The sequence below is a fragment of the Monodelphis domestica genome, chromosome 5 (assembly GCF_027887165.1).
Source record: "Monodelphis domestica isolate mMonDom1 chromosome 5, mMonDom1.pri, whole genome shotgun sequence".
NCBI classification, from domain to species: domain Eukaryota; kingdom Metazoa; phylum Chordata; class Mammalia; order Didelphimorphia; family Didelphidae; genus Monodelphis; species Monodelphis domestica.
Window position 1 is genome coordinate 314,371,176 of NC_077231.1, and position 27,180 is coordinate 314,398,355.

Consider the following 27,180-nt stretch of genomic DNA (forward strand, 5'->3'; position numbering starts at 1 on the left):
AAAATTTTAAACTTACATACAAGAAAGTGTGTTAGGGGTTTGAAGAAAAAACCCACCCAAGCCACAACCTTCTCTGCCCTCCAGGAGCTCGCTTCCTTTCCACGTTGGGGATTTGGCTCATGCAAAGAGGAATAAATCTCAAGTATACAGAAAAATCCCCAGAATGCCAAGTCTCTGTTGTGGTACAATGTAAAAATGAACTCTTTATCCTCCCCAGAGTGCAATTATCTGACTGATTTTGTGGGAAATGGTGACAGAAGAGCATTCTGAGCAGCAATGGGGAGGGTGGGGACAGAACGTGTATTTCCAAAGCACCCCGAGACCCAGCCAGTGGCATCCTTGGCTTTGTCAGAGAAAGAGCAAGCCTGCTGACCGTCCAGCTTCTACAAGGGTGCCGGCCGGCCGGTGTGACCTTACCTTCAAAGAGAACTGATAGATGGGGTTGATTTTTCGGAGGTCATTAATGACAAAGTACAAAAGGGCCGCTCTGGCTGCCACTGGTCTATAACAGTCCCTGGCTTCATTAATTTTGGCTTCATTTTCTTTGCCTTCATCCACCTGGGTTGGGATACATTTAAAAAACAAATCAGATCACTCTTCATGCCTCCTGTGATGGCCTGAACAAGGAAGTGACATGTTTGAAATGAGAAATCAGGAGGGACATAAAATATGTAACGTGGATGGAGTCCAGAAGCGGGAGTGACTCCGAGATGGATGTGTTCCTATTTTAAAATACACCATTAAGAAATCTATTTCTCCCAAGTACATGCAAAGCCATTTTGTAGCATTCTTTTTTTTAAGGTTTTGAGTTCCAAATTCTCTCCCTCGTTGCCATCTTCCCATCCCCCTGGGATGAGAGCAATCTCATATAGATTTTTGTGTGCAAACATGGAAAACTTTCCCCCATATCAGTTATAAAGTACATATTGTTGGTTTTTAAACTGAATAGTGAGCCAGAATGGAGGACAGGATTGAGGGGTTCTATGGAAGTATGGTCCAGAGAAAAGAACCATAGTTCTAAACTCAGAGGATCTGGATCTAAATGTACCTGGGATCAATTAAACTCTTGAGTCAAGGTTTCCTCATCTGTAACATGAAGGGGGTTGTACTAAATGGCTACTTCTAGTTCTTCTAGAAAACAATCAGAATCATCTCCATCAGCTCATTTTAGTCCTACAACAATTCTGGGAGGTGGTGGCTCTATTATCCCCATTTTACAATTGAGGCCACTGAGGCAAAAAGAGGTTAAATGACTTGTCCAGGATCATATAGCAGAGAAGAGGCAGAACTTGATCTCAAGTCTTCCTGGCTCCAGGTCCAATGTTCTAGCCATACACCATGAAGCTGTCTCGAAGGTCCATGAGTTCTCTTTCATGTCCTCATTTCGAATGTTTATAATGTCAAGTTGTGGCAAACTTCTAGTAATCTTGGTGGCCATGTTGGGAAGATCAAATTCTTCTGGGGCATTAAATTAAAGAATGGAAATGAACTTTATTTTGTAGCTGAAGTGGTTTGCCATTTGCCCCGGGAATGAAAGGGGGCCCTGGCTTGGCCATTCTTGGCCTTTGAAATGGACCAGGAATGGTTGTGAAAATTCTGCTGGGTTCATTCCATGCCAACAACTTTATTGGCCAACGAGGTATTCTGGTCCAACCAAGGTCAACAGTAATTACATCCAACACGCACACTGGGCTCTAAGGGGAGGGGGCTCTTTGATAGCTATCCCCCCATCTCCACTGAATTCAGCAGCCAAACTCCCCAGGAGCTTTCCTGACATTCTGCCTTTGGGTTAGCCACTGGATACATTCCGAGCGCCCATCAAAGAAAGGCTGCCTCCTTCACTCCTTGCTAAGACATGGAACATTTTATTCCTTTTCTTTAGGACGAGATTTTGATCAAAGGCAGCAGGTTTTTCCAAGCTCCCCCCTCCCAGAGAATTTTCTGCACATCTGACTGGTGCTGGGGGCACAGATGGAACCTGCCGATGGATGATAGGAAGGGATGTCTGGAACCTCCCTGAGGTAGGACGATGAAAGATAATGACTGGGGTATGGGAAACACCAGAGCCATGGGAAAGGATCTGAAGGGTGGTCATCTGGAAGAGGGAGCAGCCTGGTTCTCCTCTGTCTTAGGGGGCAGCAGAACAGAACTAGGAGCCCTTGAGAGCAGGCAGATTTAGGAAAAACAACCCGAGCTGTCCTGCAGTGGAGTGAGCTGCTTCAGGGACCACCAGGTGCCCCTCCCCTAGAGCATTCTGGGTGCCGGGGCTGGTCAAGTTCAGGGTGGACTCCGTGGCGAGGAGTCTTGTCTCGCTATGTAATTCTCTGATTTTTAAAATGAATTTCAAAGCTGGATTTTACTTTGTTAACGGCCCTGAGCTTGCCCATGGAGACAGGGACGGGAGCTGCCACAAGGGCCTGCCTGTCCTCCAGTTTAGCTGCCAGTATTCTTAGGAATTCGATAGTTTTAAAAAATTGGGGTTGGACGTGCAAAAGACAAAGCTGCTGCTGGCACTTGGCACTCATGGCCAGGAGCTGGAGAATCCCGTACGTGTGCTCAGAGAGGGCACTACCTAGGGCAGAGTCTTTGCTTCTTCTCTTCTCTGAGGCTCAGAACCCCAGGACACATTCTCTTGGACAAAGGGCCATCACAGACAGGCTGGGTCCAATCTCTGAGCTGGAAAGGGGCTCCATGGCCTTCGAGTCTGACTGGTACCCATTAGAAACCCACTGGCCATTATGGGCTTGTCCATCAAGCTGGAAGGGACCTCAGAAGCCATCTGATCTCACCCACTGACTTTACAGCCAAGGGCACTGAGGTTCGAGGAAGTAAAGGGGTTTGCCCAAGGCTTCCTGGGTAGTATATGTCAGAAGTGAGTTTGGAATACTCTTCTCTCTTCCCATCTCTGTGTCTTCTTTCTCTTTCCTTGAGAACTAAGACCCCGAGGGGTGTGTAGACACAAGCAAATACAGGCATGTGTTATTTAAAGTCAATACTCAAGGTGAGAATGTTGATCTTCTCATCTTGAGTTCTGAATTCAAGCACAATGTGTGTTCCCACATGTAGATACATATGGACACATCATATCCACATGTATATGTGTACATATATGTAAGGTGTTATTGTAATTCAATACAGATGAGAAAACAATAAAATATGGCAGTCCTTGGAATCTTCTGTGTATGTAGACATACAAAGTGATATGTGTATATGGTCATACATGAATATATTTATGTGTGTACATATATAAATAAGAACACACATATATTGATAGGGAATGGACCTGTGATTTCATCAGTCTAAGGAGAATTAGTGAGAAAACAGTCTTTACCAATACAAATTGGCATCTTGCATGTCATGTGTTTCTTAGAAATTTGCCTGAAGCACTAAGAGAATGAATGACTTGCCCAGGGTCACATAGCCAGGATGTTTTATGTCTTGAGCCCAGGTCTCTTGGTTCTGTGGCCAGCTTTCTGTCCACTATGAAACACTATTTTGATAAACAGCTAGAACAAATAGGATAGAGAGAGAAGAACAGATGGATGGTGGTGAAGAACTGGAAACTGAAGGGATGTCCATCCATTGGGAAATGGCTAAACACGTTGTGGCATCTGATTGTGATGGGATACACTGCACTGTAAGAAATGAGGAGCAGGTTTGTTTGGGGGGAAAATGGAAAGAATTACAGAAATGTAATGAAGAGTGAAGGAGTAGAACCAAGAGAACATTATATACAGCAACAGAAATATTGTTGGAAGAATGACTTGTGTACATCTACTCCAGAGAAAAAACTGATGAATGGAAATAAGTAAGACGTAGTTTTACGTTTATATGTATCTTTTGGTCAAATGATGTCTTCTCTAATGGGGGAAGAGGAGGGAGGGAGTTAACTGTGTATTTTAATCAAACAAACAAACAAATACATTTAAATTTAAGAAGATGGGTAGATAGAAGGATGCATGGATAACTAGGTAGATAGATAGATGATTAATAGATAGAAAGATAGATAAATAAATAGATAGATAGATAGATGGAGGGATGGATGGATGGATGGATGGGTAGATGGATAGATAGTAGTAGTGGTAGTCTCTCAGTGACCGAGAATGACAATTGTCTTTGTGCATTATCATCTATTGATGTACCCTCATGTGGCTTTGGAGTCCAAAGGCTGAGGCACACAGTCTGTGGCACACGGGGCCTGGGACGCCAGTTGTTATGGGAGGTGCGGTTGTGGCCTGGTGTCGGTGTTCACACGCAGCAGCAAGACGTCGACGTCACTCATCTTCAAAGGTGGCGGCGGCATGGTGAATGTGGGTTCGCCAGCTGCTTCTGTCAGAGGCAGCGAGTTCTAGTTGCTTTGGTGTAATGCCAGCCCACCTCAAGTTGGACTTTAGCTGATCCTTGAATCTTTTCTTTGGTCGGCCTTGTTTCCTGAGTCCAGCTGACAGTTCACCGTAGAATACCTGTCTTGGTATTCGCTGTGGGTCCCTGCGGATGACGTGTCCAGACCATCGTAGCTGGGCTTTGAGGACCAGGACTTCGATGCTGGTGGAGTTGGCTCTGTCGAGGACTTCCTGGTGGGTGATTCGGTCCTGCCATCAGATCCTCATGATTGACTGGAGGGAGCGTTGGTGGAATTGCTCCAACTGCTTCATGTGCTTCCGGTACAGTGTCCGTGTCTCACAACTGTACAGGAGCGAGCTGAGGACCCCTGCGTTGTACACTTTGAGCTTCGTCGCAGTGCTTACACCTCTGTGTTGGAGGACTTTGCAGCGCAGCCGCCCGAGTGCCTGGCTGGCCTTTTGGATCCTGGCATTGATCTCGTGGTCGAGGGACCCGTCGTTGGCGATGGTGATGCCCAGGTACTTGAAAGTGTTGACGTTAGAAAGCTGCATGATTGTAATGCACGGCTGGTTCGTTGGCCTCCCTGGTGCAGGTTGGAACAGCACCTCTGTTTTGCTGAGGCTGATCGTCAGGCCAAACAGTTTTGTTGTGGTGGAGAACCTGTCCACAATGGTTTGGAGATGATTTTCTTGGTGGGCCATGAGAGCACAGTCATCTGCAAAGAGAGCTTCCAGGATGAGTCTCTCTGTTGTCTTTGTTTTTGCAGTCAGGTGGCGAAGGTCGAATAGTGAGCCATCCAGTCGGTATTTGATGTAGACACCCAGGTCTATATCCATCACAGCATGTCGTAATACTTGGGTGAAGTATAGGTTGAATAGTACTGGAGCAAGGACACAGCCTTGTTTCACACCATTGGAGATGTTGAAGTGATTGGAAGTCTCTCCGCCAGATAGGACTTCCCCTGTCATGTCGACATGAAAGAGCTGGATCAGTTTGATGAATTTTGCTGGGCAACTGAGCTTGCTGAGGATCACCCACAATGCGTCCCTGTTCACTGTGTCGAATGCCTTTGTCAGGTCTATGAAGACAATGTAGAGACTCAGGTTCTGCTCAAGGCATTTTTCCTGCATTTGCCTCACCGTGAAGACCATGTCGATGGTGCTGCGATCTGGTCGGAAGCCACATTGTGATTCAGGCAGGTTCTGCTCTGAAACAGATGACAGGAGTCTGTTGAGCATAACACGGGCGAGGATCTTTCCGGTAGTGGAGAGTAGTGAGATGCCTCTGTAGTTGTCACAGGCTGCTCGTGAGCCTTTGTTCTTGTATAGGGCTACAATGGAGGCATCTTTGAGTTCTGGGGGCATGTCTTCCTCTTCCCATATGCTGGTCAGCACTATGTGGAATGCCTGGAGCGCCTTTCCATTTAAGGCCTTGTACACCTCAGTTGGGATCCCGTCTTTACCGGGTGCCTTGCCTGCACTCATTTGTTTAATGGCTTTTTGGACTTCCTCTATTGAAGGAGGGCCATCAAGTTGTTCAATGGTGCGGTTTGGGGGGATCTGGTCAAGGGCGCTTTGGTCGACTGAAGAGGGTCGGTTGAGAAGCTGACTGAAGTGTTTTTTCTACCTGTTGCTGATGCCTTTTTTATCTTTTATGAGAGTGTCACCGTCAGAGGATAGCAAGGGAGTGGTGGTGGGTTTTGATGGCCCATAGACAGATGGATAGATAGATATAGATGAATACCAGCCGCCAAGAGAGCTGTGGGATTATAGTCACATTCTAAAGGGAAGCCAACACATAAAGAGAATTGGAAAGGGAAGGGGGAGCAAGGAGAAGGTACCCACACTGGCAGAAGTATGCCTAGGGAGCCTGCTAGCCAGGCAATAAAGTCACCTAAGGAGTAGAATTGGACAGCAAATGAAGAGAGAGAGGCCGGGGCCCCTCACAATGTGTTGTCTCCTATAACATAAAGGCAGGCAAAGTTCCACTGCCCAAGTTGCTCACCTATACCACCTTAGTAGAGTGGATAGAGAATAGGACTCAGTCAAGAAGACCTTGGTTCCCATCTCCACTAGTAGATCCTGGCTGTGTGACCTTTGGCAATTCATTCGCTTAATCTCTCTGGGTCCCTGCCAAGTGTCAACAACTCAGAGCAGATGTTGGTGTGCTTCAATAGAGGGAGTTTCTTACCACTATGACTGGACCATCGAATATAGACAAATAACCTGTGAAGCAGAACTGGTCTCTGCTCTAATCTAAAGTATCTTAAGAAATGGAGTATCCAGATATGACAACTGCTACCTGAGCCCATCGGGTCCTTAAATAGCCATGCCTTGTATGGTCTCAGGTCATCCCCAGTTAATCCCAATAGCTCTTAGAAGACTTTCTACACTGAACATTTGGGGATCCACATTGGAGGAAGATGGAGTTCTGCTGATGGAGGGCAGGATTGTAGCACATATGGATAATGGAGGCAAGATGGATTCATTGGGTAGGCACCTTCAAGGTATTACTTTCTCTTTAAAGCCAACCCATTTTTCCTCATCGGAATGTGGTATGGTGGAAATCGACCTTGGGATCAGAGGACCTGTGTTCACATCCCACCCTCTCTGATGTTCACCTCTCCAGATCTCAGTTTCCTTATGTAGAGAATTCAGGGGTTGGACTCAGTGGCCTCTGGGGGGCCCTTCTAGCTCTAGAACCTGCCCATGTCCATATTGCAGAGCCTACCTTGAGCTCTATTTCTGCTGCTGTGGATTTGGTGATTTCCAGTTTCTCCACCAGCTCTGTGTCATCCAAGAAGCTCCCCTCTGCTGTGGACAGATGGAGGAGGAGATCATCTTCCAGATGCTTCAGCTCAATCTTAAAGTCATTCTGTTGCTTTGTCAGAACTGACTAATAAACATTCAAAAAGGAGAAAGGAGAAAATAAGACAAGGCTTTTTGTCATCCTCCCTGGAGAGGTGGGTCCCTGGTGTTTGGGTCAATCAAATGTCTTCATTAGTTAGAGATTAGGTCACCTGTGTGACCTTGGATAAGTCACCTCAATGGGCCACCATCTCATCAGCACATCAGACCAGATGATTTCTAAAATCCCTTTTGAGTTCTAAGTCTATGATCTCATGAACTAGCTAAGTCCCTTATCACTTCAGACCTTATACTTTACAAACTGGACTCTGCCCACAATGGCCAACCATCTATACTCTCCATTTCTGGGATCAGTCTTCTCTTCTTTGTTGGTCTGAATGCTGCCTTGCCTTCAAGGCCTAGACTGAGTCCTACCTCCTTCTTGAGCATAGTTTTCCCGGTTACCCTGGCCCTGAATCATCCTTCCTTCTTTGAACAATTTCCTGCCTTACTGTTGGACTGGACCACTCAGTGCCAGGTTACTCAGTAAAGTTAGTGGTCCCAATGGTCCAAATAGGAAATCTCAATGTCCCACCTAGAGTGTTAGCCCCAAGAGGCCAGCTTCTCTTTATCTTTGCTACCTGGCACATCCTAGCAATGGGGATAGAGATGACCCCTGTGGTCTCTGTGGATAGGGAACTTCCTTCTACCAAGGCAGTTGGGCACTTTCTTGTCTTCCACAGTTGTCTGGGGCCCTTAGAGGCTGACCAATTTGTCTGGGGTTACACAGGCAATGTACATTAGTCAGGACTTGAATTCAGGTCTTCCTGGCTCCAAGACCTGTTCTCTCCCCATTGGCTCCATCTCCAATTCCTAGAATCTGCTTTCTTCACAAAAAAAAATGTTTCAAAAAACTGTTGCAGATGATTTGGGTTTGGGTTTTTTCCTTTCTTACCTTGAGTTTTTCCAAATCTGGCCGTTCCACACTGACCACATCTGCCAAGAGCTGGGCTTCCAACCCATCTTCTGTGACAGTAAAGTTGAGGAGGGTGGTCTGTGCCTGCAGCTCAGGCTTGTAGTGAGGATTAGCCAATTTTGTGTGCAAGATGAGCCGGAAGTTTGGGTGAAATTCGCATTCTCTGTCCCCAATCCTGATAAACCTGGGCATAGATACCAAGATTTAGAGGGAACTCACAGCTGAGAAGCAGTCTTGACTCTGGTCTTGCCCGTGGCATGCACTCAGACACACAGAAATCCTCTACAGACACAAGAGGATGGAGGCTTGCTCCTTCCTTCCCTCCATTATTCCTTCCCTCCTTCCTTCTTTCCCTCCCTCCTTCCCTCCTTCCTTCCTTCCTTCCTTCCTTCCTTCCTTCCTTCCTTCCTTCCTTCCTTCCTTCCTTCCTTCCTTCCTTCCTTCCTTCCTTCCTTCCTTCCTTCCTTCCTTCCTTCCTTCCTTCCTTCCTTCCTTCCTTCCTTCCTTCCTTCCTCATTGCCAAGTGTGGGAGTCTCTGAGGTAGTGTCACAGTGCATTGAACATGGGCCTGGAGATAGGAAGCCCTGAGTTCAAATCCTGCTTCATATCTGAGTGATCCTGGGCAAGTGAGTTAAACTCCCCCTGCCTCAGTCTCCTCTTATGTACAGTGAAAGTGCTGTGGATTTGGCCTTTAAGGCTCCTTTGAGCTTGAATCTTTGAGCCTGGCAGGTCAGCTCCTGAAAGACAGATCACATCCTTAGGGCACATGACAGTTCCTGGTCCATGGAAAGTGCTTAAGAAATACATGTTGAATGAATGAATGAGTACAGCAAACTTTTTCTTTCAAAGCAAGACCGAAACCTTCTAAGTTCTCCCCAGCTCCCAGTTTGGGGATAATGGCGCACAAGATCCATTCTTTACCCAGAAGAGAGGCAATTGTGTGAGCCATATTGTAGGAATGCTATTAGCAACTTAGACCATCCAGGGGAGGGCAGTCAGGATGGTAAAAGGCCAGGCGTCCCAGCCATGTGAGGAGTGTTTGAAGGAACTCGAGATGTCTGTTGGAAAGAAGTGAAGCCTCATGGGGAACACGGTAGTTTTCTTCAATTGTTTGGAGGGGTAGCAGGCCAAAGAGGGACTGGACTGATTCTAGGGCAGAATCAAGAGCGATGGGACGAACTCTCAAAGGCATCAGTCATTATGTCAGAACAAACTCACCAACCATGGGACCGTCCCAAAGGAGAATAAGTTTCCTCCTAAGGAGGTAGTCAGCTCCCCATCACAGCCAAGAATGGAGGGTCAACTCTTGGGCACTCTCTAGAGAGCATCCCAAAGGAGAATGGGCTGCCTCCTGAGGAGGTAGAGAGCTCCTTATCACTATCAGTCCTTAAACCAGGGCTGGATGATCAGTTCTTGGGTAGGTTTTAGAGAGTCTTTTTTCTGGTTGGGGTAGATGAGACCTAGACCACTGACGCTCCATTCATCTCTGAGTTTCTCTTATTTTCTCAATGAGTCCCTGCATTCCAGAGTGTCTGAAACACAACGGCAGAGAGATGCAAGGAGGAGCCCACCAGGGAGAGGAAGTTGTCTCCTTCGCCTTCAGACTGACATGGCAGCATCCTTCCTGAAGTTGAGCCTGTGCCAGAGGAGGGGGAAAGGGCACTTTGTCTTATGAGGACTCAGATAAAACCAAGGGCCCAATGATCTTCAAATGACAGAAGAAGGATGTCCAACTAATAATTGACATTTTAAGCCTTGCTCTGAAATACTATTTCATAGTTTTGTGAATTTTTAAAAATTTCCCAGGGATAATCAATTATCCTTAACTGGAGTGTTTATGGTCTATGAAAGACAAAAAAGTATATAATGACTCGGTGCATTTTATCACCACTGCTAGGTTAATTTTTGGTTAATTGCTTAACTGGGAAAATTAAACCGACTGAGAATGCTCTCTCATGGTTTGAAGGATCTAAGCAATGACTGTGTTAACCAGAGGGGTGGGTAAAGGATAACAGGACCACCAGGTTGTTTCTGTGAAAGATACCCATCCAAAGGTTATGATGAGTAGAACAAAAAGGATGTGTGGGATTTGAGGGTGAACAAAGTCAAGGGAGAGATGAGTAAGAAAAAGAAAGTAGGAACATGGGGGACTGGTTAGACACATTCTAAAGAATGAGAGACCCCTCTTAAGTTGTCTGGGAATGGATAGTAAATTATTTTCATCATCCCTAAGACAAATGCTGTGGTAGGTTAGTTTGTTAGAGCCCATTTTTAAAGAGATCAAAGGCACACAGTATCTGCCCAGATTTTAGTAATGAGATTCCCCAGAAAGAACACTTTGTCTGGAGTCAGAGACCTGGATTCAAATCTGCATTCTGCCATTTACTTACAAGGATGACCTTGAGTCAGTTACTTTATTTCTCTTATATTTCCTCTTCTGTTAAATGAGGGGCCACAACAAGATGATTGATGATCTCTGAAATTCCTTCCAACTCCAAATCTATGACCCTGATCTAGTCATTTTACTGATTAGGAAGCATGGAACTAGAAGGCAGTGATATGTCTAAGTCACACCTCTAATTGTGTGTGGTTAAACTGGGACTAGCCCACAAGATTCCCAACTTCTGGTCTCACTGCCTTTCCGCAACCTCAGGCTCCCAGAGACTTTAGGTGCTATTTCCTGACCATGAGCCTAGTGCCCCTAACTTTGGTTCATTAGACTCACAGTTGGTCCCATGGTCTCCCACATGAGAGAGCCCAGGTGATTTAGCCCTAAGCTTTCTCCACTGCTGGAAAACCTACTCAGAGCCTACACACTGTTGAGGGTAGCGCCATTGGTACTATGCACTTCCATCATTGGCATAATGCTTCACACACTCTTGGAGCCAAGCCTTTGGTGATCCACTGAACTGAGCTGCATGAGCGCCATCTTTCTTTTGGAAAGATCCTACACAGCAGTGACCTTTCCACAGAGTCGTAGAATCTGAGGAGACCTCAGTGGTTATCTAGTCTCCTGGATACTGCCCAATGGTGTCTCCTTTGCTAAATCAAGTCAACAACATGGATTAAAGACATCCTTTGGGCCAGGCACTGAGCTAAGTCTTACCAGAGGTCATCTGGCTTCTTCTGGATGACAGACTTCTAAGGCAGAGGAAACCTCCATCTCTTCTACCTTGGGAAGGCTCCCATTGCTACCACTGCATTCTTTCCATCGAGTCCCAATCTACCTGATGGCTGTGTCCTTGTTCTGTTCTCATTCCTTTTCCACAAGGCTGCCCTTCAGATTCTCAAAGGTGTCCCTCACCTCTCCAGTCTTCTCTTTGCTAGGCTACGTACCCCTAGTTCCTCCCATAAATCCTCACAAGAATGAATGGAGGCTCTTTGTCATCCTGGCTGGTCTCAGATCTTCCTAAAACATGCCACTTGGGAAGGAATGAAATGCCTTGAGACCATCCACTCCTCCCAAGGCAAGACAAGAGGGTGCTAAGCAAAGTGTGCAAAGTATAGGAGTGCTCAGAAGCTCTAGCACATGGCTCCAGGCAGCCTCTAGTGCAAAGTCCACACTCTGCTGGCATTTTACATGGGGTGGGAGTGGGCTCCATCCTTGCTTTCTGGACTTATTTCACAGTCAAAAGGCTTCTTCCTTGCTGTGGAGGGCAGGCAACTGGGAAGGAAAGGGAATGAGCATTTATAGAGCACCTCCTGTATGCCGGGCATTGTGCCAAGCCCTGGACCAATATTATGTCTTTGGAACCTAATCATTACCTGGGGAGGCAGGTTCTGGCCACCTTTTGGGAGGCACAGGGTCAGGGTGAGAATGCCCAGAGAAACAGGGAGAGGGCTTTGAGGTCACATCCTACAGAGACCACTTCAAGGAACTGAGGTTCGTTCAGCCAGGAGAAGACTTGATTATTATTTCTTTGTGTGTTTGCAGGGCTGCCCTATTCTGCTTGGCCCCAGAGAGCAGAACTGGAGGAGATGGGAGGGAGGCAGAAAGGCAGAAGTAGACAATGGTAGAATCTCTGAGCGCCACCAAGGGACCTCAACCCTTCTTTTTGGAACTTCCTTGACTCTTGACAAAAGTTGTCCCTGCAGAGAACCCAATGGTCCTTAGGCTTTAGAGTAAACCTTCAATGAGGGGAGCCCTTCCAATCCCATCACAGATACTGTGCGACCCTGGGCAAGTCACTTGACCTTTGGAGTCTATTCTTCATCAGGAAAATGAGAGCACTGAACCCGGGCACTTCTAGTGTTTCTTCTTACTCTAAATCTTTGAGTCTATGATCTTAAGTCAATGAAAGTCCACAGCGAAGGGCAGTGGATACAGCTCTGGAATTTGAGTCAGGAAGTTCTGGGTTCAAATCTTGTCTCAGATATTTTCTATGTAACCCTGAGTAAGTCATAACCTTTCCAGGCTCAGTTTCCACTTCTCTAAAATGAATTCTCGATGACCTTTATACCATTCCCTAATAGAAAACACGGCTCCCGCAGTCTGCCTGTGCTTTTCAATGCATTTCCATCCAGGTAAAAAGGCAGGAGGGAGCTTTTCCAGAAAATTCAATAAAACTCCCCCACCAAGATTGGAGGGAGCAGCCTCCCTCCCAAACACAAAACTCACACAAGAAACTTTTCAATGGACCTCTAAAAGCCTGATGGCCAACCCCGCTGTTCCAAATGAAAGGGGGCACCATTGGACCCGTGACCTCCAGCCGCTTGGGGAGGGAGGGCAGCAGAATGGATGTGGACCAGGGAAACAGAGGTGAGGAGCTGTTACTTAGCAACCTCAGCAGGAGGGACCTTGGTCAAACCCAACTCGGGAAGAAAGGTTTTGGCGGAAAATGCTGGTGGGGCATTCAAGGGCAGGGAGCAAAGGCCTGAATAGAAAGGAGCTCGTAGTCTGGCTGTTCTGAACAGGTAAGAACCACCATGTTCCTCCTCCCCGCAGGAAGGGACCTTGAATAGGGAAGGGGGAAACACAGGATGTGTAGACCCCACGTCTGAGCCCTTTTGTACAGAAAACAAAGTCAAGGCTTAAAAATAAAACATCTACCTCTCAGGCAATTGCTTTCCTTTCTTGTTAGAGACATTCAGCAATGAAATCATAGGACAAATGGCTACTTCTGTCATCTGGGGGCTCACAGAGCAGCCCTTCCCTCCATACAACCCAGTACAATAATTCCCATTTTACAGATGACGAAGCAGCTTGCCAAGGTCACATGCCATGGCAGGTTGGGAGTTGAGTCTTCCAATTCTCGGCACAATATTTTCTGGTTAGAGATAGTGTATGAAGCCAGGATTTCTGGCTCCTGTCATATTCACTAATTGTGTGGCGCTCGGTTTTTTAGTTTGTCAGGGGCTTAAAAAAAATCTATCAAGAGATAACTTCCCACAAGATCATTGAAAACAAGGTAATTCCATGCTCTCAAGTCTGTGGAGAAATAGAATAACACACTGGGCCCAGAGTCAGGAAGACTTGAGTTCAAATCCAGCCTCAGACACTTCCTAGCTATATATCCCTGGACAAGTCACCTAATTAGTTTGCCTCTGTTTTTTCATCTTTAAGATAGGGATAATGGCACATCTACCTCCCAGGCTATTGCAAATATCAAATGAGCTCTTTCTAAATCACTTTGTAAACTCCTCTGCCTCTTCCTCAACCCCATTCCCTCTACTCTTCCCCTTCCTCTTCTTCTTCCTCCTCTTCTTCCTCTCCTTCTCTTTCCCCTCTTATTTCTTCATCTCTTCTTCCCTCTTCTCTTTCTTCCTCTTCTTTTTTTTAGGTTTTTTGAAATTCAAGGGTTTCTTTTGGAACCTCTCAGTTGTGAAGATCAAATTTGATATGTTTTAAGTGCTTAAAGTGATCTATAAATGCTACTATTATAAACTGTAAACTCGCCAAACCTGTTTTATCCTGTTTTAACCTGTTTGCTGGAGCCCTTTCTCCACCAAAATTACTTTGCATGCATTCTTATTCTTATTTTTTTTAACTTTACCTTCTGTCTTAGAATCAATATTGTGTATTGGTTCCAAGGCAGAAGAGTGATAAGGGCTAGGCAATGGGGGTCAATTGATTTGCCCAGGGTCACACAGCTGGGAAGTGTCTAAGGCCAGATTTGAACCCAGATCTCTGATCTCTAGGCCTGACTCTCAGATCATTGAGCTACCCAGCTGCCCCCGCATACATTTTTAATTTAATGATTTAGGAACTGGAATGTAAGCTTCTCTAGGGCAGGGACTGTTTGACTTTGCCTCCTTCATTCCAACTGATGAGCTGTCTCCTTCTGTAAGCCTTGTTTCTCAGGTTTTCTGGATTTCTTAGATTCTTCTAGATAGACTTAATGTATTGAAGCTCTCTCACTTCTTCCCACTCTCCAACAGAATGTAAGACCTGTGAGGGCAGGAGGGAACTGGATAATCTTTGCATCCCAAACACTTCCCCTGAAGAAAGCACTTAAGTGGTCTGGTGGAATGGGACTCTTGGAACGAAGGAGGGAATAGAACTTTTCTTCAAGTCCTCATTTGCTTTGGAAAGAGGACGCGTTGATAAATCTTCCCGCCACGTTTTCTGTCGATTGACACCATAAAATATATTTTCCTTAGAATTAGGATTGTCTGAAGCTCAGTGGATTTAATTATTTGTAATTACCCTGTTGTTGTCGGACTATGGCTGCTTTATGACAGTGGTATCTACTGTGTGGGTCAGGCCCCACTGTATATCTTTTCAAATATAGAATTAATGTACTATTGATGAAACCATTACCAGAACCAAATGAAAGTCTGGGCTGATGGATTGGTCCTCGGGGCGCTGTCAGACATGAAAGGAGTAATTAGTATTCATTACTCCTTACTCCACAACATTCCAATTATTCATGAACTTTAACTTTCGGACTGCATCTGTATCTATCTTTCCCCGACTTGTGTTATTAGGAAGAAAAAACAAATGTCAGCGATGGAGAAAACAACCACCAGTAACTAGAGACTGAAAGGGAGAAAAACAGGGCAGGATAAAGATCCATCTAGGCAGAGCCCTCGTGAAGTTTAGCGCTTTGGAGGGAGGCAAAGCACCAGCTATGAGGCTCACAGTGGACTAGACCAAGAACAGGGATGTTTCCTGGTGTGGGTTAGACTTACAACCCCACAGGAGAAAGGGGCAGGCAGCTTACTGTTTGGCCAAGTCTGAAAGGAGCAAAGAATGTGCCAGTAATCCCCCAAAGTCTTTACTCAATATCTGCAGAAGAGGATTCCCTGCCCTCAAGGAGCTTACACTCCATTGGGGGAGACAACAGGTATAAGGCTGAATGCCCATGAGCTTGCCTTTCCTCTTGGGTGGTCAACAGCCAGGATGCCTGGCGATGGCCCCACATGGAGTGGAGAACCTCAGCTTCTTCCATGGCTGACCAAGCTCTAAGCATTCCTCAGTGCCTGCCATGGCCACCTTCATGGCTGTTGCATCAAACTGTTCTCATTTGCCCATTTCTCCAAGGGAAGCCTTCCCATGCTTGGGGCAGCCATCCCCCTAACTCAAACAGTGGGTTTGAGGCCCCTGCCAAGCTGGTTTTACCAGCGTGTGACCATTGCGCATATTCCAGCTTCTTGGAGCAGCTGGGGGGAGTTGGGTGAACGGTGGACACCAAAGGTGAGGAGCTGCCCTACAAAGGGCTCAGAAAGCCCTCCTACCAGAGGAACTAGTCCTCCATGGGCAGCTAGGTGGCGCCACAGGGCCCCAAACACTGCCCATTCCACCAGAGCCCCTAGTCCTCCCTGAGCAGCTAGGTGTCCCTGTAGCGCCCAGAACGCTGGCCCTTCCAGCAGGGGTGCTGGCGCCTCCCAGCAGAGGGACTGGTAGTCTCTGAAGACCTCACTCGCCCCAGTTGACTGAATTGGTACCAAACAAAGGCATTTGCTTTCTCCAAACAGGCAAAGAGAGCCAAAGACTCCCAGACTTCTCATGCTGGCCACACCTCCACCCCACGGTCTCCTCTGATTGGCTAGTTCAGTCTGGAAGGCCTATTAGCGGAAGTCCCAGCCCCAGCGGTCCTGCTCAGAGCCCAGTCCACAGGATCTCTGGTTGCCGCTGCCCCTGTGCCCCTTCCGCTCCGTGGTATGGGTTGCCTTACTTGATTAGACCGTAAGCGCCTAGAGGGCAGAGGCTGGCTTTCTTTTAGCTGGGATTTGTATTTCCTGTACTTGGCAGAGTGGCGGCGCTGGGCACCCAGAGAGCGTGCTGGATACACGCGCCCTCCTCAGTCTTCATCTCTGCGGTAAGGCAGCAGCTGGAACTGTCACCATCAGACATTCTCAGCATGAAGCTGGGACACAGCCTTCTCGGAACTGAGATCCTGTAGCCGGACCACACACAGGAAGTGCCCGGGTGCCTGAGGGGAGGGAGGCAGCTCCCTCCTCCGGACTCCCAGGCTTTTCTCATCCTGGCCATTGCTGTACAGATCTCAGAATAATCTTAGTTCTGTCAGGATTCCCCGGGAGCCTCCCGCTGGCCCAAACCCAAAGGAAACTGAGACAGAGCAAGATTTGACGTCCTTCTCCCATGGGTGCTGAAGCCAAAGTCGAACAACGTGCCTCCTGGCTAGAATATATGTGGAATACAAGAATACTCACTTCCCGCGTTTAATTGTGTTCCTCCCCAGCAGTGGATCGAGGACCGGATCGATGGTTTCATCCAGGTTCTCAATGAGGGTGACGTCTCCAAAAGCCAACGCGTTTTCAATGGCATTCAAAAACCTGGGGATTTAGCAAGAGTCAAAGCTATGCACTAGAGAAGCTTCTACTTGAAGAGAAATGGAAAACATGATTTACTATCCAGCCCGTGTTAAGTGAGAGCCATTTGGAATGGGACGGCAGCTCAACAAGCCAAGAAAGCAGCTACGCTTGAATTTTGAGAGCCCTTAAGTCGCCCATGGGCGCCCCCTGTACTCAGACACCCCGCCATCATCCCAACATCTGGTAAAGGGTTCTGATCATCCTCCAGTGACCAGGCTAGAGACTCATCTCTGTACTTCGCTGGGCTGGGCTGGGCTCCTGCCAGATCCCTATTTAAAGCGCTTTCAACTTGCCGCAGTTAACGCCACTTGCCTGGCTCTTATGGACCCAGTGTGGCAGAACATTTTGGTGGAGGCCATGCTGGCCATATCATCATTTTTAATGAAATTGTATTTTTCAATGAACAAGAATTCATTTCTTCCCCCCCTCCACTCTGTCCCTGCCCAAGGGAGAAAAGAAAAAGGAAACCCTTAGGATCAACCTTCATAATCTAGGAAGGCACATCCTGCTGATTGTGTCCAAATGTTCTTATGAGATACTTGGGCAAACGGTATTGGAAACCCAACCAGGTTCCATTTAGAAATGATTAATGTAGCCAGGCTCCATCCAGGAACCCACTGTTGCTCCTTCTAGAGACAGGGTTAAGGATAATGCTTCAGGCACTCATCATTGGTCAGTGGGCTCATTCCCACCACTGCACAGGTTGAAACTGGCCTCCTTCTTAGCAGATCATCCCCAAGAACTGCTGAGATGGATAAAAGCCTCCATCAGAGGTCAGCTGAGGGATAAGACCCGCTGATCTGAACTGGGAGGGGCCTCGAACCCTTTTTAAGAAGATTGTTTTAATTAAGATGTATTTTGATGGAGTTGCTATATAGCAAACAGCTCAGGAAGCAATATATAAGATTTGATCAAAACGAGAAATCTGTTCTGAAAGGATAGGTTAGAAGAGCATCTTGTCTAGGTCCTATAGGACAAGGATGAGGGAGGTGAGAGGCAACTAATGGTCCTTAAGGATCTTCCAAGTTCATTGATCCTATGAACACTCCTACAAATTGATTATTTAAATGAAAGGTTTATTCCTATCTTTGTTTTTTTTTCCCCATCACTCCCATTTTAGCCTGGGCCAGAATGGTACACATACCTTAGGCCATATTTGAAGCCCTTCCAGCTTATATACAGAGAGAGTCTCAAAGTTAGGAAGACATGAGTTCAAGTTTGACCTCTGGGCCTTTGATCTTCTGAGAGTTCCTTCTCTAGGTCCAATCCTTATCCCTCTGCCCTTATCTAGCTTGTGTAAGATTTAAATTAATATCAATAACTCCAAGTATTATATTTTATAAGATTTATTAATAATCACTTGAAGTAGAAAGAAAATAAACTAAAATAGAAGTTCAAACCTAATTATTCAACAAAAAGGAAACACACATGTGTAGACTCTCTTGCTTGGCATAAAGCCCGACTTCCCAGCTCAATCAGGGGAAAAGAGAGAGACGGAGCTACGCAAAACTTATATCCTCCCTATGTTAGCATGTAATGTGAGAGAGAACATGGGAATCTGGGATTTAGAGTTCTGGAGAACAAATCCTCATTACACTTGGTAGGACCCATTAGAGCTTGTGCTCTGCTGGGAGCCCAGAAGCAGCTCTGTGATAGGAAGGAAGAAGCAAGAAGTCCTTACCAAAGGCAAGATTGAGATCTCAGGGTCTGCTACAGGAGAGGCAATGCACCCTAGGGGACAGGAGGCTGGCCTCAATGTCTCAAAACCTTGTGCAAGGCCCACCTGGGACACATACTGACCAAGTGAACCTTGGGCAAAGTGCTTGCTCTCTCAGGAATACAGACAACTCTCTATGACCCAGAATGGTAGTCCAGGGGCTCCTTGGTGTCTGTGAAGGGGCTGTTTTTTTTTTCACTGGGAGCTCCCTACATCCACAAGCTCACAGGAGCAGACCAAAAATAATATGCTTCATCCATGTCATTTGTGTCCAATGTCCTTTACACATGTCTGGTAATGTTCAGAAGGGCCATTACAAATACTATTGTGCTGAAAGGAATGATGAAGTGGAAGAATTCCATGTGAACAGGAAAGACTTCCAAGAACTGATGCAGAGTGAAAGGAGCAGAACCAGGAGAATATTGTACACAGAAATGGATACATTGTAGCACAATTGAATGTAACTGACTTTGCTACTAGCAACAATGCAATGACCCAGAACAATTCTGAGGGACTTATGAGAAAAAATGTATCCACATCCAGAGAAAGAACTGTGGGAGCAGAAACACAGATATGATTGGGGATGTAAACTCTCAGTGATCACTCTAAATATGGAAATATGTCTTGGTCAATGACACATATAAAACCCAGTGGAATTGCTCCTTGGCTATTAGAGGAGGTGGGAGGAGGAGAAGGAAAGAATATAAATCATGTAACCATGGAAAAATATTCTAAATTAATTAAATAAGTAAATAAAATTTAAAAAATACATATATATATAAAGAAGCACCATGACGCTGCCCCTTCCTGGCCAGGGGCCAGGAAGACCCCTGCATTCTTTGTTCCATCAACCTTCTTTGGCTTTCATGTGATAGGAAGCCACAAGCTCAATCCAAACATCTTTCCAAGCAAAGAGCTTTAAGACCAAACACAAGAATAAGGCTGCGCTGCACCTGTGCCTTCCTGGATGGAGAACTCCCTCCACCCTGGCAGGTCAGACATCTCTGCCACTCACTGGCTTATACAGTTGTTGAATTGTGGGGAAAGGGGAGGGACAGGATGGAGGCAATCAGACAATGGTCACTGACCATTGTACTGGCATGGAATCTGGAAAAAACCTATTAGAGACTGTTGAATTGATGCTATCACAGGGCTATTAAGTAGGAAAAAGCATGTGTACCTTAACTATCTGGACTATATTGAACCAGTTCCATTTGTGTGTGTACATTTTTACAGATATGTGCACATTGCTATGTGTCTACTAATGCATACATGTATACACACACATACATACAGAGTTGCTGAGAGTTCTTTGAGTTGTGACTTGTCCAGGGTCACACAGTCAACATGGTTGAGAAGCAGCACTTTACTCAGGCCCTCCTGGCTCCAAGGCCAGTTCTCTATCCACATGTCAGAAGAAGGCTGATTAACCTGCAGAATGCTGCTCTGTTTCAAAGCTACTTTTGGTTCTTACAAACAGGGAGTCTGGAAGCCAGGAGGCACAAACACAAACAGCTTGGTTCTCCAAGCTCACGTACCCTTTCTGGCCCAGACGGAGGATTTTGAGGTCGGCTCCATATTTATTCTTCATCCATTTAATCCCCTGCTGCTGTGGGTCGATCATCAGGGGCCAGCGTTCGGCATGAGTGAGAATGGTGGCATTTTCAGTGGACATCCGATCACTGGGCAGCCCCTCATTGTTCCAAGCAGCCACGGTGGCATCATCAGTCAACATGGTGATCACGTCCAAGCCTGCTGTTATGGGGATGGGAACCTGGAAAACCAGAGTCACGGGTCATGCGTTGTCAAGGTTATAGCATTAGAAAACAAGGCATCTTGCTCCCAAAATCCACGGAATCTAAGCTGGGAGAGTGCTGCTCTAGGGGAAGGAAAGCCTGAGCCCAAAGGAGGTAAAACTGGGATAAGGCAACCAGGGCTTTGCCTGAGGCTGTGATATTATGGGGCACCACCAGTGCCTGCATTCCTTCGGTAGTCTAGAAACAACAGAGCTTAGCACTTTGGTAGTAGGAGTGGTTTGTTCAGATGCTACTAGATGACAGGCTGGTTTGAGCTCCTCCCTGTCCCTGTCTCCTCTCTTCCTTCTGCCTTACAGTGTAGTGATCTCCTTGTGGGGTAGACTAGGGTCTCTTAATGGCCCTTTCCCCTACCAGGCATGCTTTAAATTTGAAATTAAGTTGTGGCCTTCGGTGCCCTAAAGAACTTTCAGCACCACTTGCTGTGTAAATCCTGCAAAAGCTCTTACCCTAGGCACTGGTCAACAGTTGCCACAATCAGATGATATGATCTGGCATAACAACTGATATTTAAGCGGGAGATGATGATGATGGTGATGATGGTGATGATGGTGATGATGATGATGATGGTGATGATGATGATAATGATGATGATGATTGATGATGGTGATTGATGATGATGATGGTGATTGATGATGATGATGATGATAGTAGTGATGATGATGATGATGGTGCAACATCCCTAATGCTTCATACAGAGCCTAGCATAGATGCTTGCTAGTTAACTGTTGAGTAATTGTAATGACCAGTCTTGGTTCCTTAGAACAGTGGGCAGGATATGCTGTCCTGGGGCAGCTATGGGGTTCCATAGTGCATTGAGCACTGTCAGGAGTCAGGAAGATGTGAGTTCAAATTTAGCCCCAGACACTAGGTATGTGACCCTAGATAAGTCACCCAACCTCTGTTTGCCTCAGTTTCCTCAACTGCAAAATGAGGATAATGAGTATTTATCTCCCATGGCTTCTGTGGGGCTCAAATAAGGTAAGATTTGTAAAGCTCTTAGCATGGTGCCTGGCATACTCTAGGCTCCATATAAAAGCTAATTTCCCTCCCTTCCCTGTCCCCTCCTCTTGGTAAAAGGACTAGGGATTATGGGAGCAATATATACGGTCAGGTGTGGTGCCGATATCCTTTGTTTTTGTTGAACTCTTTTGCTTTGGTACATGGGATTGGGTGGGAAGGGAAGTTCCACTTCAGGGGTGAGGAAGGGCATCTCCACTGGCCAGGAGTGGCCGTGATATAAAAATGGAAATCAACCAACACGGATTTACTGATGTTAATGTGCCTGGCACTGTGCTATGTGCTGAGGATACAAAGACATAAATGAGAGAATTACTGTCCGTAGTTGTTGCTATCTCAATAGGAGCGATATCACTAAAACAGAGATGAAAATAAAAAGAAATGACTAGTCTGGAAGGCTTCTGTTCTTGTTTTTAGAATAAGTACTGAGTGATTTCCTAGTGGTGGTATTACCGCAAGGCTGTGTGTACCTCCTCAACATTTGTGGGGTGGGGATGGGGTGGACATCAATTTGTCATTTTCAAATCAAAATAGGTGGCTTTTTTTCTTCTAAATCTAAGAAGCAGAAATAAGAATGAACTTCAGACTTCAGAGGGTGTGACGTTCTACGAACAACAGAAAAACATGGGCAACCTGGGTTGAAAATTATGAAATGGTTTCCTAGTTCTCCAAATGGTAAAAGGTCATTAAACTCAGCAGATGAGGGGGACATTCTGCCAAAAGCCATCCCCAGTGAAACACGTGGCCTCTCCCAAAAGGAAGAGAGCCACTCTTTATTCCAGAAAACCGAAGGGGGGAAAAATCAGAGATGAAGACTCAAAATGGCTCTTGCTGTCACACTCCAGAGGACTGGAAACTTCATTTTGGAAAGGGAAACGTTCATTTCCAGGGTGCCATCCAGATGTCAATAACAGGAGATCCTTCACTGGTTGGGAGATGACACTCGAGGACCATTTGACTTTTAGAGAACTGTTTTTTCAGCAATATTTGGATGGTCATGGCCTCGCAACATGGCCCCATGCTTGGAATCCACTCTTTGTCTCTCCCTTTCCTTCCTTTGATCTTGACTCCTATGCTCCCTCTTCCATGAAGTCTTCCTTGACTCTTTCAGATACTATCTTTCTTTGCCAATTTCCCCAGAGTGCTTTCTCTCCTTTGTTTTCTTCATACATTTATCTTGTGCTTAGCTCACCTATATGGAGACATTTAAGATCCCCATCCTTGAGGGATGAGTCATTTTCCTCTTTTTTCTCTCCATCTCTAGCATGTGGCACAGGGCCTTGAACATAGAGGGAGCTTAACAAGGTTTGGATTAACATCCGTCATGTATCCTTAAGCCATTTCTTAAAGTAAGTGATAATAATAAAAGCTAATTTTATGTAGCTCTTTAAGATTTGCAAAGCATTTTATGACAGGGCTAGACAGTCCCTTCATGCCATGTAGGGCTGCTTTTTGCTCCTAGCCCATCGTGGGTAATGGGCGATGGCTACACCTACCATGCCTCTCTCCATTGACCCCTGAGTAATTCCTCAGGAGGCCATTATTGTTAGCCACATGGCAGCCTCAGTATCAGATTCCTGGTGTATAAAAGTAGAGCCTCTGTTTCAGGGAGAATCTTGGGGTCACTAAAGCCATTCCCCATATCTCAGAGAGAGCTCAGTCCACTCCCTTCTCCCTGTCTAATCCTGAGCCTGGCTCCCCCTCTACCAGCATCATCTTTACAGGGCATGGGTGCCACTGCTTGTTATTGTCTGATCATCCACTTGGTTTTTCCAGTGTAGATGATTAGGCTTAAGTCTGCGGAGTGCCTGTTGATCTCTCTTAGGTACAATGCCACCTACAGGTGGGAGCTTCCAGAGGACTTCATCTTCCATGGGGACCTTGCTTTCATTCGAGCCTTGGGTAGATGCCTTCCATGACAACTGCCATCACCTCGCATGAGCATCGGTCTCCCTGTTTCATGTTTCACTTGATATTAGTAACATTATTCAACACATTTTGGCCCATGGAAATGTCTTGGTGTATTTTTTGGAATTCAGATACTCCTTTGTGATCTCATCGACTCAGAGGTCCTCTGCAATGATGCCAACTAGAAGACATCCCCTCCTGCCCATCCCGTGGGGACTCTTCTGGGTCCACCAATAGGCTGATCATCAGGAGGCAAGTTAACATGCCGGGGACTTCCTTCATGTCTCCTGACATTTCAAAGGTACCACAGCTGCTGACTAAGCACACAAAGGGAACTTCTCTATCAGCCGCCATTATTGACTGATGGAAATTTTATAATAGGAGGCTGTAACAAAATGGGGTTTCCTTGAGGGTAAGGGAGATGTGGGTGAGTCTCTTCAGACACTCGTGGCAGGCATGTCCTTACATTTTCTGTAAGGGGCCAGATTTTATACAGGCAGGCACAAGTTCATGAGTGTTTAGCCATGTAGTGAGATTCCTAATCCACAGAAGACTGTCATGTCCAGGGAGATTCAAGGGCCATTTATTTAGGAGACACCATCATTGCCTCTGAGTTTCAGAAGTTACTTTTTCTATCAAGCGACAAGCCTTTATTCATTTTCCCTATCACATTTCACCTTCATCATATTTCATCACCTTCTAAACTTGAGTCTCCTACAAATCTGATTATCATTCCAACTTCCTCATTTCATAAGAGAGAATTCAAAGGCCAGAGAAAGTCGGTGACTCGTCCAGGTTGAGACGCTTGTCCCAAGGTAGGAGTGAACAAGCGCATCGAGAAAACCAAAGCATGAATCTGTTGGAACTTTGGCTTGAAGAAATGGCTGAAACATCTCAACAGTGTAGAGGAGGCCAATGAAGGGACTCTGGATAATGGCTGAGAACACAGAGAAGGTGAGTCCAACAGGAAATCCTGAATGTTCTAGGTCGCCAAACTAATGCAATTCGGCTTGCTAATTTGAGGAGGGAAGAAGGAAGGACACAAAAGGTATGGGTGCCGGGGAACTGGATTTGAAGAAGAAAACGGAATTTTTAAAAAGCATGAAAAGAGAGAAGAGATCATTTCCAGCTTTACAGTTCTGATTCTAGAGCTAAGACTTGCATTATCAGTGTTCAAAAAGCAACACAAAATATGCCAAGCCAATGTAATGTTTCATGAAGGGAAAATAAGTGAGTAAGACAACATCCATTGTGCAGGAAGGGAAATAGATGTGGTGGCTTGTGATCTTGTGTCACTATCCTGGTTATCTCATTTCTGAAAGAAAGCACAATCCAAATCTTAACATGATTCTCACCTCTAAATTTTAGTGCCCTGGGTCAAAGCTCCGATTTTCCTGGCCTCGTTCTACCTCTCTGATTTCCCAGGTCAGCAACATGCCATTTACAATTAACTGCCTCTTTAGAGAGGTTGTGTTTCATAATAGAAAAGCATTCTGGATCTCAGTCTAGTGGAAAAGCAAAGACCTGTGTTTAAATCCCCACTTATGACTTTGCACAAACCACGTTATGTTTAGGGTTTCCATTTCTTCATCTGTAAGATGAAGGGGTTGAACTTCATTATTTCCAAGGCCCCTTTTCTAGGTGGCACAATAGATAGAGCACTGGACCTGGAGTCAGGAAGACTCATCTTTCCAAGTTCAAATCTGGCCTCAGATATTTTACTAGCTATGTGACCCTGGGCAAGTCACTTCACCCTGTTTGCTTCAGTTCCCTCATTTGTAAAATGAAAGGGTGGGATGTCATTATCTCTAAGGTCTCTTTCAGCTCCAATGCCAGATTCCTAATCTCCTATGACCTAGAGAATGGCAAAATGTGTTCAGATCCTTCCCTTGGATGCTTAAAAGCTCTGGAACCACCTGCAACTTACTTAGCCATCCTCTTTGTTTTAAAAAATTATTCATTTTGTTAAATTTGCCTCAATTAAATTTTTAAAAATTTACCATTCATTAAAATAATTTTGAGTTTCAAATTCTTTCCTTCCTTCCCCATATCCCCTGAGAGGACAAATGACATGATACTGATTATACATGTGAAGTCATGCAAAACTAGCCTCAGTTTCCCTAAAGGTAAAATGGGAATAAAATGCTCATAGTACCTACCACACAGCGTTTTTGAGAGGAAAGTGCTTTATCAGTTTTAAGGCTTAATGGGAGTTAAGTCTATTATCTTTACTTTGTCTGAAATTTCTCTATAGGACTTTCTCCCTCTTCAAACTTTAATGCAGGAAAACAGCCTGGGTGTGGCTCTCCTCACCATTCAGTAAGATGCTAGAGGTCTCAGAATCCTCAGCCTGGCTTGGATAATGGAGTTATCCATTGGCATTTGTTGAAGTGGGAACTTCCACTCCAAAGTGTGCAATTCTGACCGCCTGTGGAAGATGCTGACTGTACCTTCTGGGACTTCAGGAAGGGGATCCACTTGCATTGTACCAGCTCCTCTCGGTACTGTTTGGTAAAATAGCCGACATAAGAGACAAAAGCTGCCGTCAGCAGGACGTCTCCGCAGAGTGTTTTCTCTTGGGCCTCAAAGGAGGTGATTGCCTGGCCCCAGCGCACCTTCTCAGACTGAGAAAAAAGTTCAGAGTTAGCATGGAGGAATGGGATACAAATCAAGAGAGCCCTAAATCAGCATCCCCCTTCCTCAGGGGAAGGCTTCTCTGGCTGCTGCCCTTAGGAGAGAGGGAGAAATAGCCAGGCAACATTCCATAGGATCTCCATCCTTTCTCTGAAAAGGGCCGTTAGTTGTTATGCCTTCCAAGGCCCAAACTCCCATTTCTTTTCATTTTCCATCATTCCTCCCCCAAGAGCTTTCCCATTTATAAGGAGGCACAGGGCACTGGGAAAGGGATGAGTGGCTAAGGCTGGGGGCATCTTGTGATCTTGGTCTCTCTTACAAAGGGACCTCTATGCTATGGTTGACGAATGATTATGAGACCTCCTTCATGAGAAGGATAATGAGAATGTGTGCGATATGGTGGCAAACCTGCTGGCCTTGGAGTCAGAGGGTCTGAGTTCCAGTCCTAGTTTTGACAGCTCCATGGGGAATGTTGTCACCTACATGATGAATTGAGATGTATGACTCCACAGGTCCTTTTCAAGCTTTAAATCTTTGGACAACAAGCAAGGAGAACCAGGAATCCTGCTTCACGGGGGCAAATTTGACCTCTAACATATCACTGAGAGCTGCCGAAATGGAGTCCTTAGCTAAAAGGCTTCCCTAGATGGGCATAATTTATTTAAAAGAAGAGGCATGGGTAAAGGTGGGAAGTGGGAACAACACTGTATATTAATAAGGTTTACTCTGGGGTTGGAACTCTAGGAATGAAAGTAGGAATGAAACCCCTGCCCTGGTCAGACTTCACCTGGAGGACAGAGTTCAGTTCTGGGCACCCCAATTTAGGAAGGACATTTATAAACTGGAGATATGCAAAGGAGGGCCACCAGGCTTTGAGCCATGCCTTTTGGGGATTACTAGTGAAAGCATTTAGTCTTCATTAGGCTGAGAAGACTCAGAGGCACATGGTTGTGACCTGCAAGGGCTATCATGTAGAGGAGAGAACACACTTATTTTGTTTGCCCAGAGAGAGAGCACAGAATCAGGAGCAGTGGGTAGAAGGTACAAGAGGTAAACTGAGGCTCAATGTCAGGGAAATGTCCAAACAACTGTTCCTAAGTGAGAGTTCCTCCTCTGTGGAAGTCTTTGAAGCTGGACAATGTC

The 27,180-nt window shown here is 45.8% G+C and overlaps 1 protein-coding gene across 8 annotated transcripts in view; it reads right to left on the bottom strand.

Moving 5' to 3' along the window:
* Positions 1-27,180, bottom strand: part of DNAH11 (dynein axonemal heavy chain 11) — a 272,410-nt gene that overhangs the window by 45,623 nt on the left and 199,607 nt on the right. For all 8 annotated transcript variants that reach the window (XM_056800511.1, XM_056800512.1, XM_056800510.1 and 5 more), the window contains 6 exons: positions 25,854-26,027; positions 20,200-20,435; positions 16,783-16,905; positions 8,146-8,350; positions 7,075-7,239; positions 418-558 (listed from right to left, as the gene is read on the bottom strand). In XM_056800511.1, the coding sequence (XP_056656489.1) occupies positions 418-558; positions 7,075-7,239; positions 8,146-8,350; positions 16,783-16,905; positions 20,200-20,435; positions 25,854-26,027 (1,044 nt within the window). The remainder of the gene's footprint in view (positions 1-417; positions 559-7,074; positions 7,240-8,145; positions 8,351-16,782; positions 16,906-20,199; positions 20,436-25,853; positions 26,028-27,180) is intronic.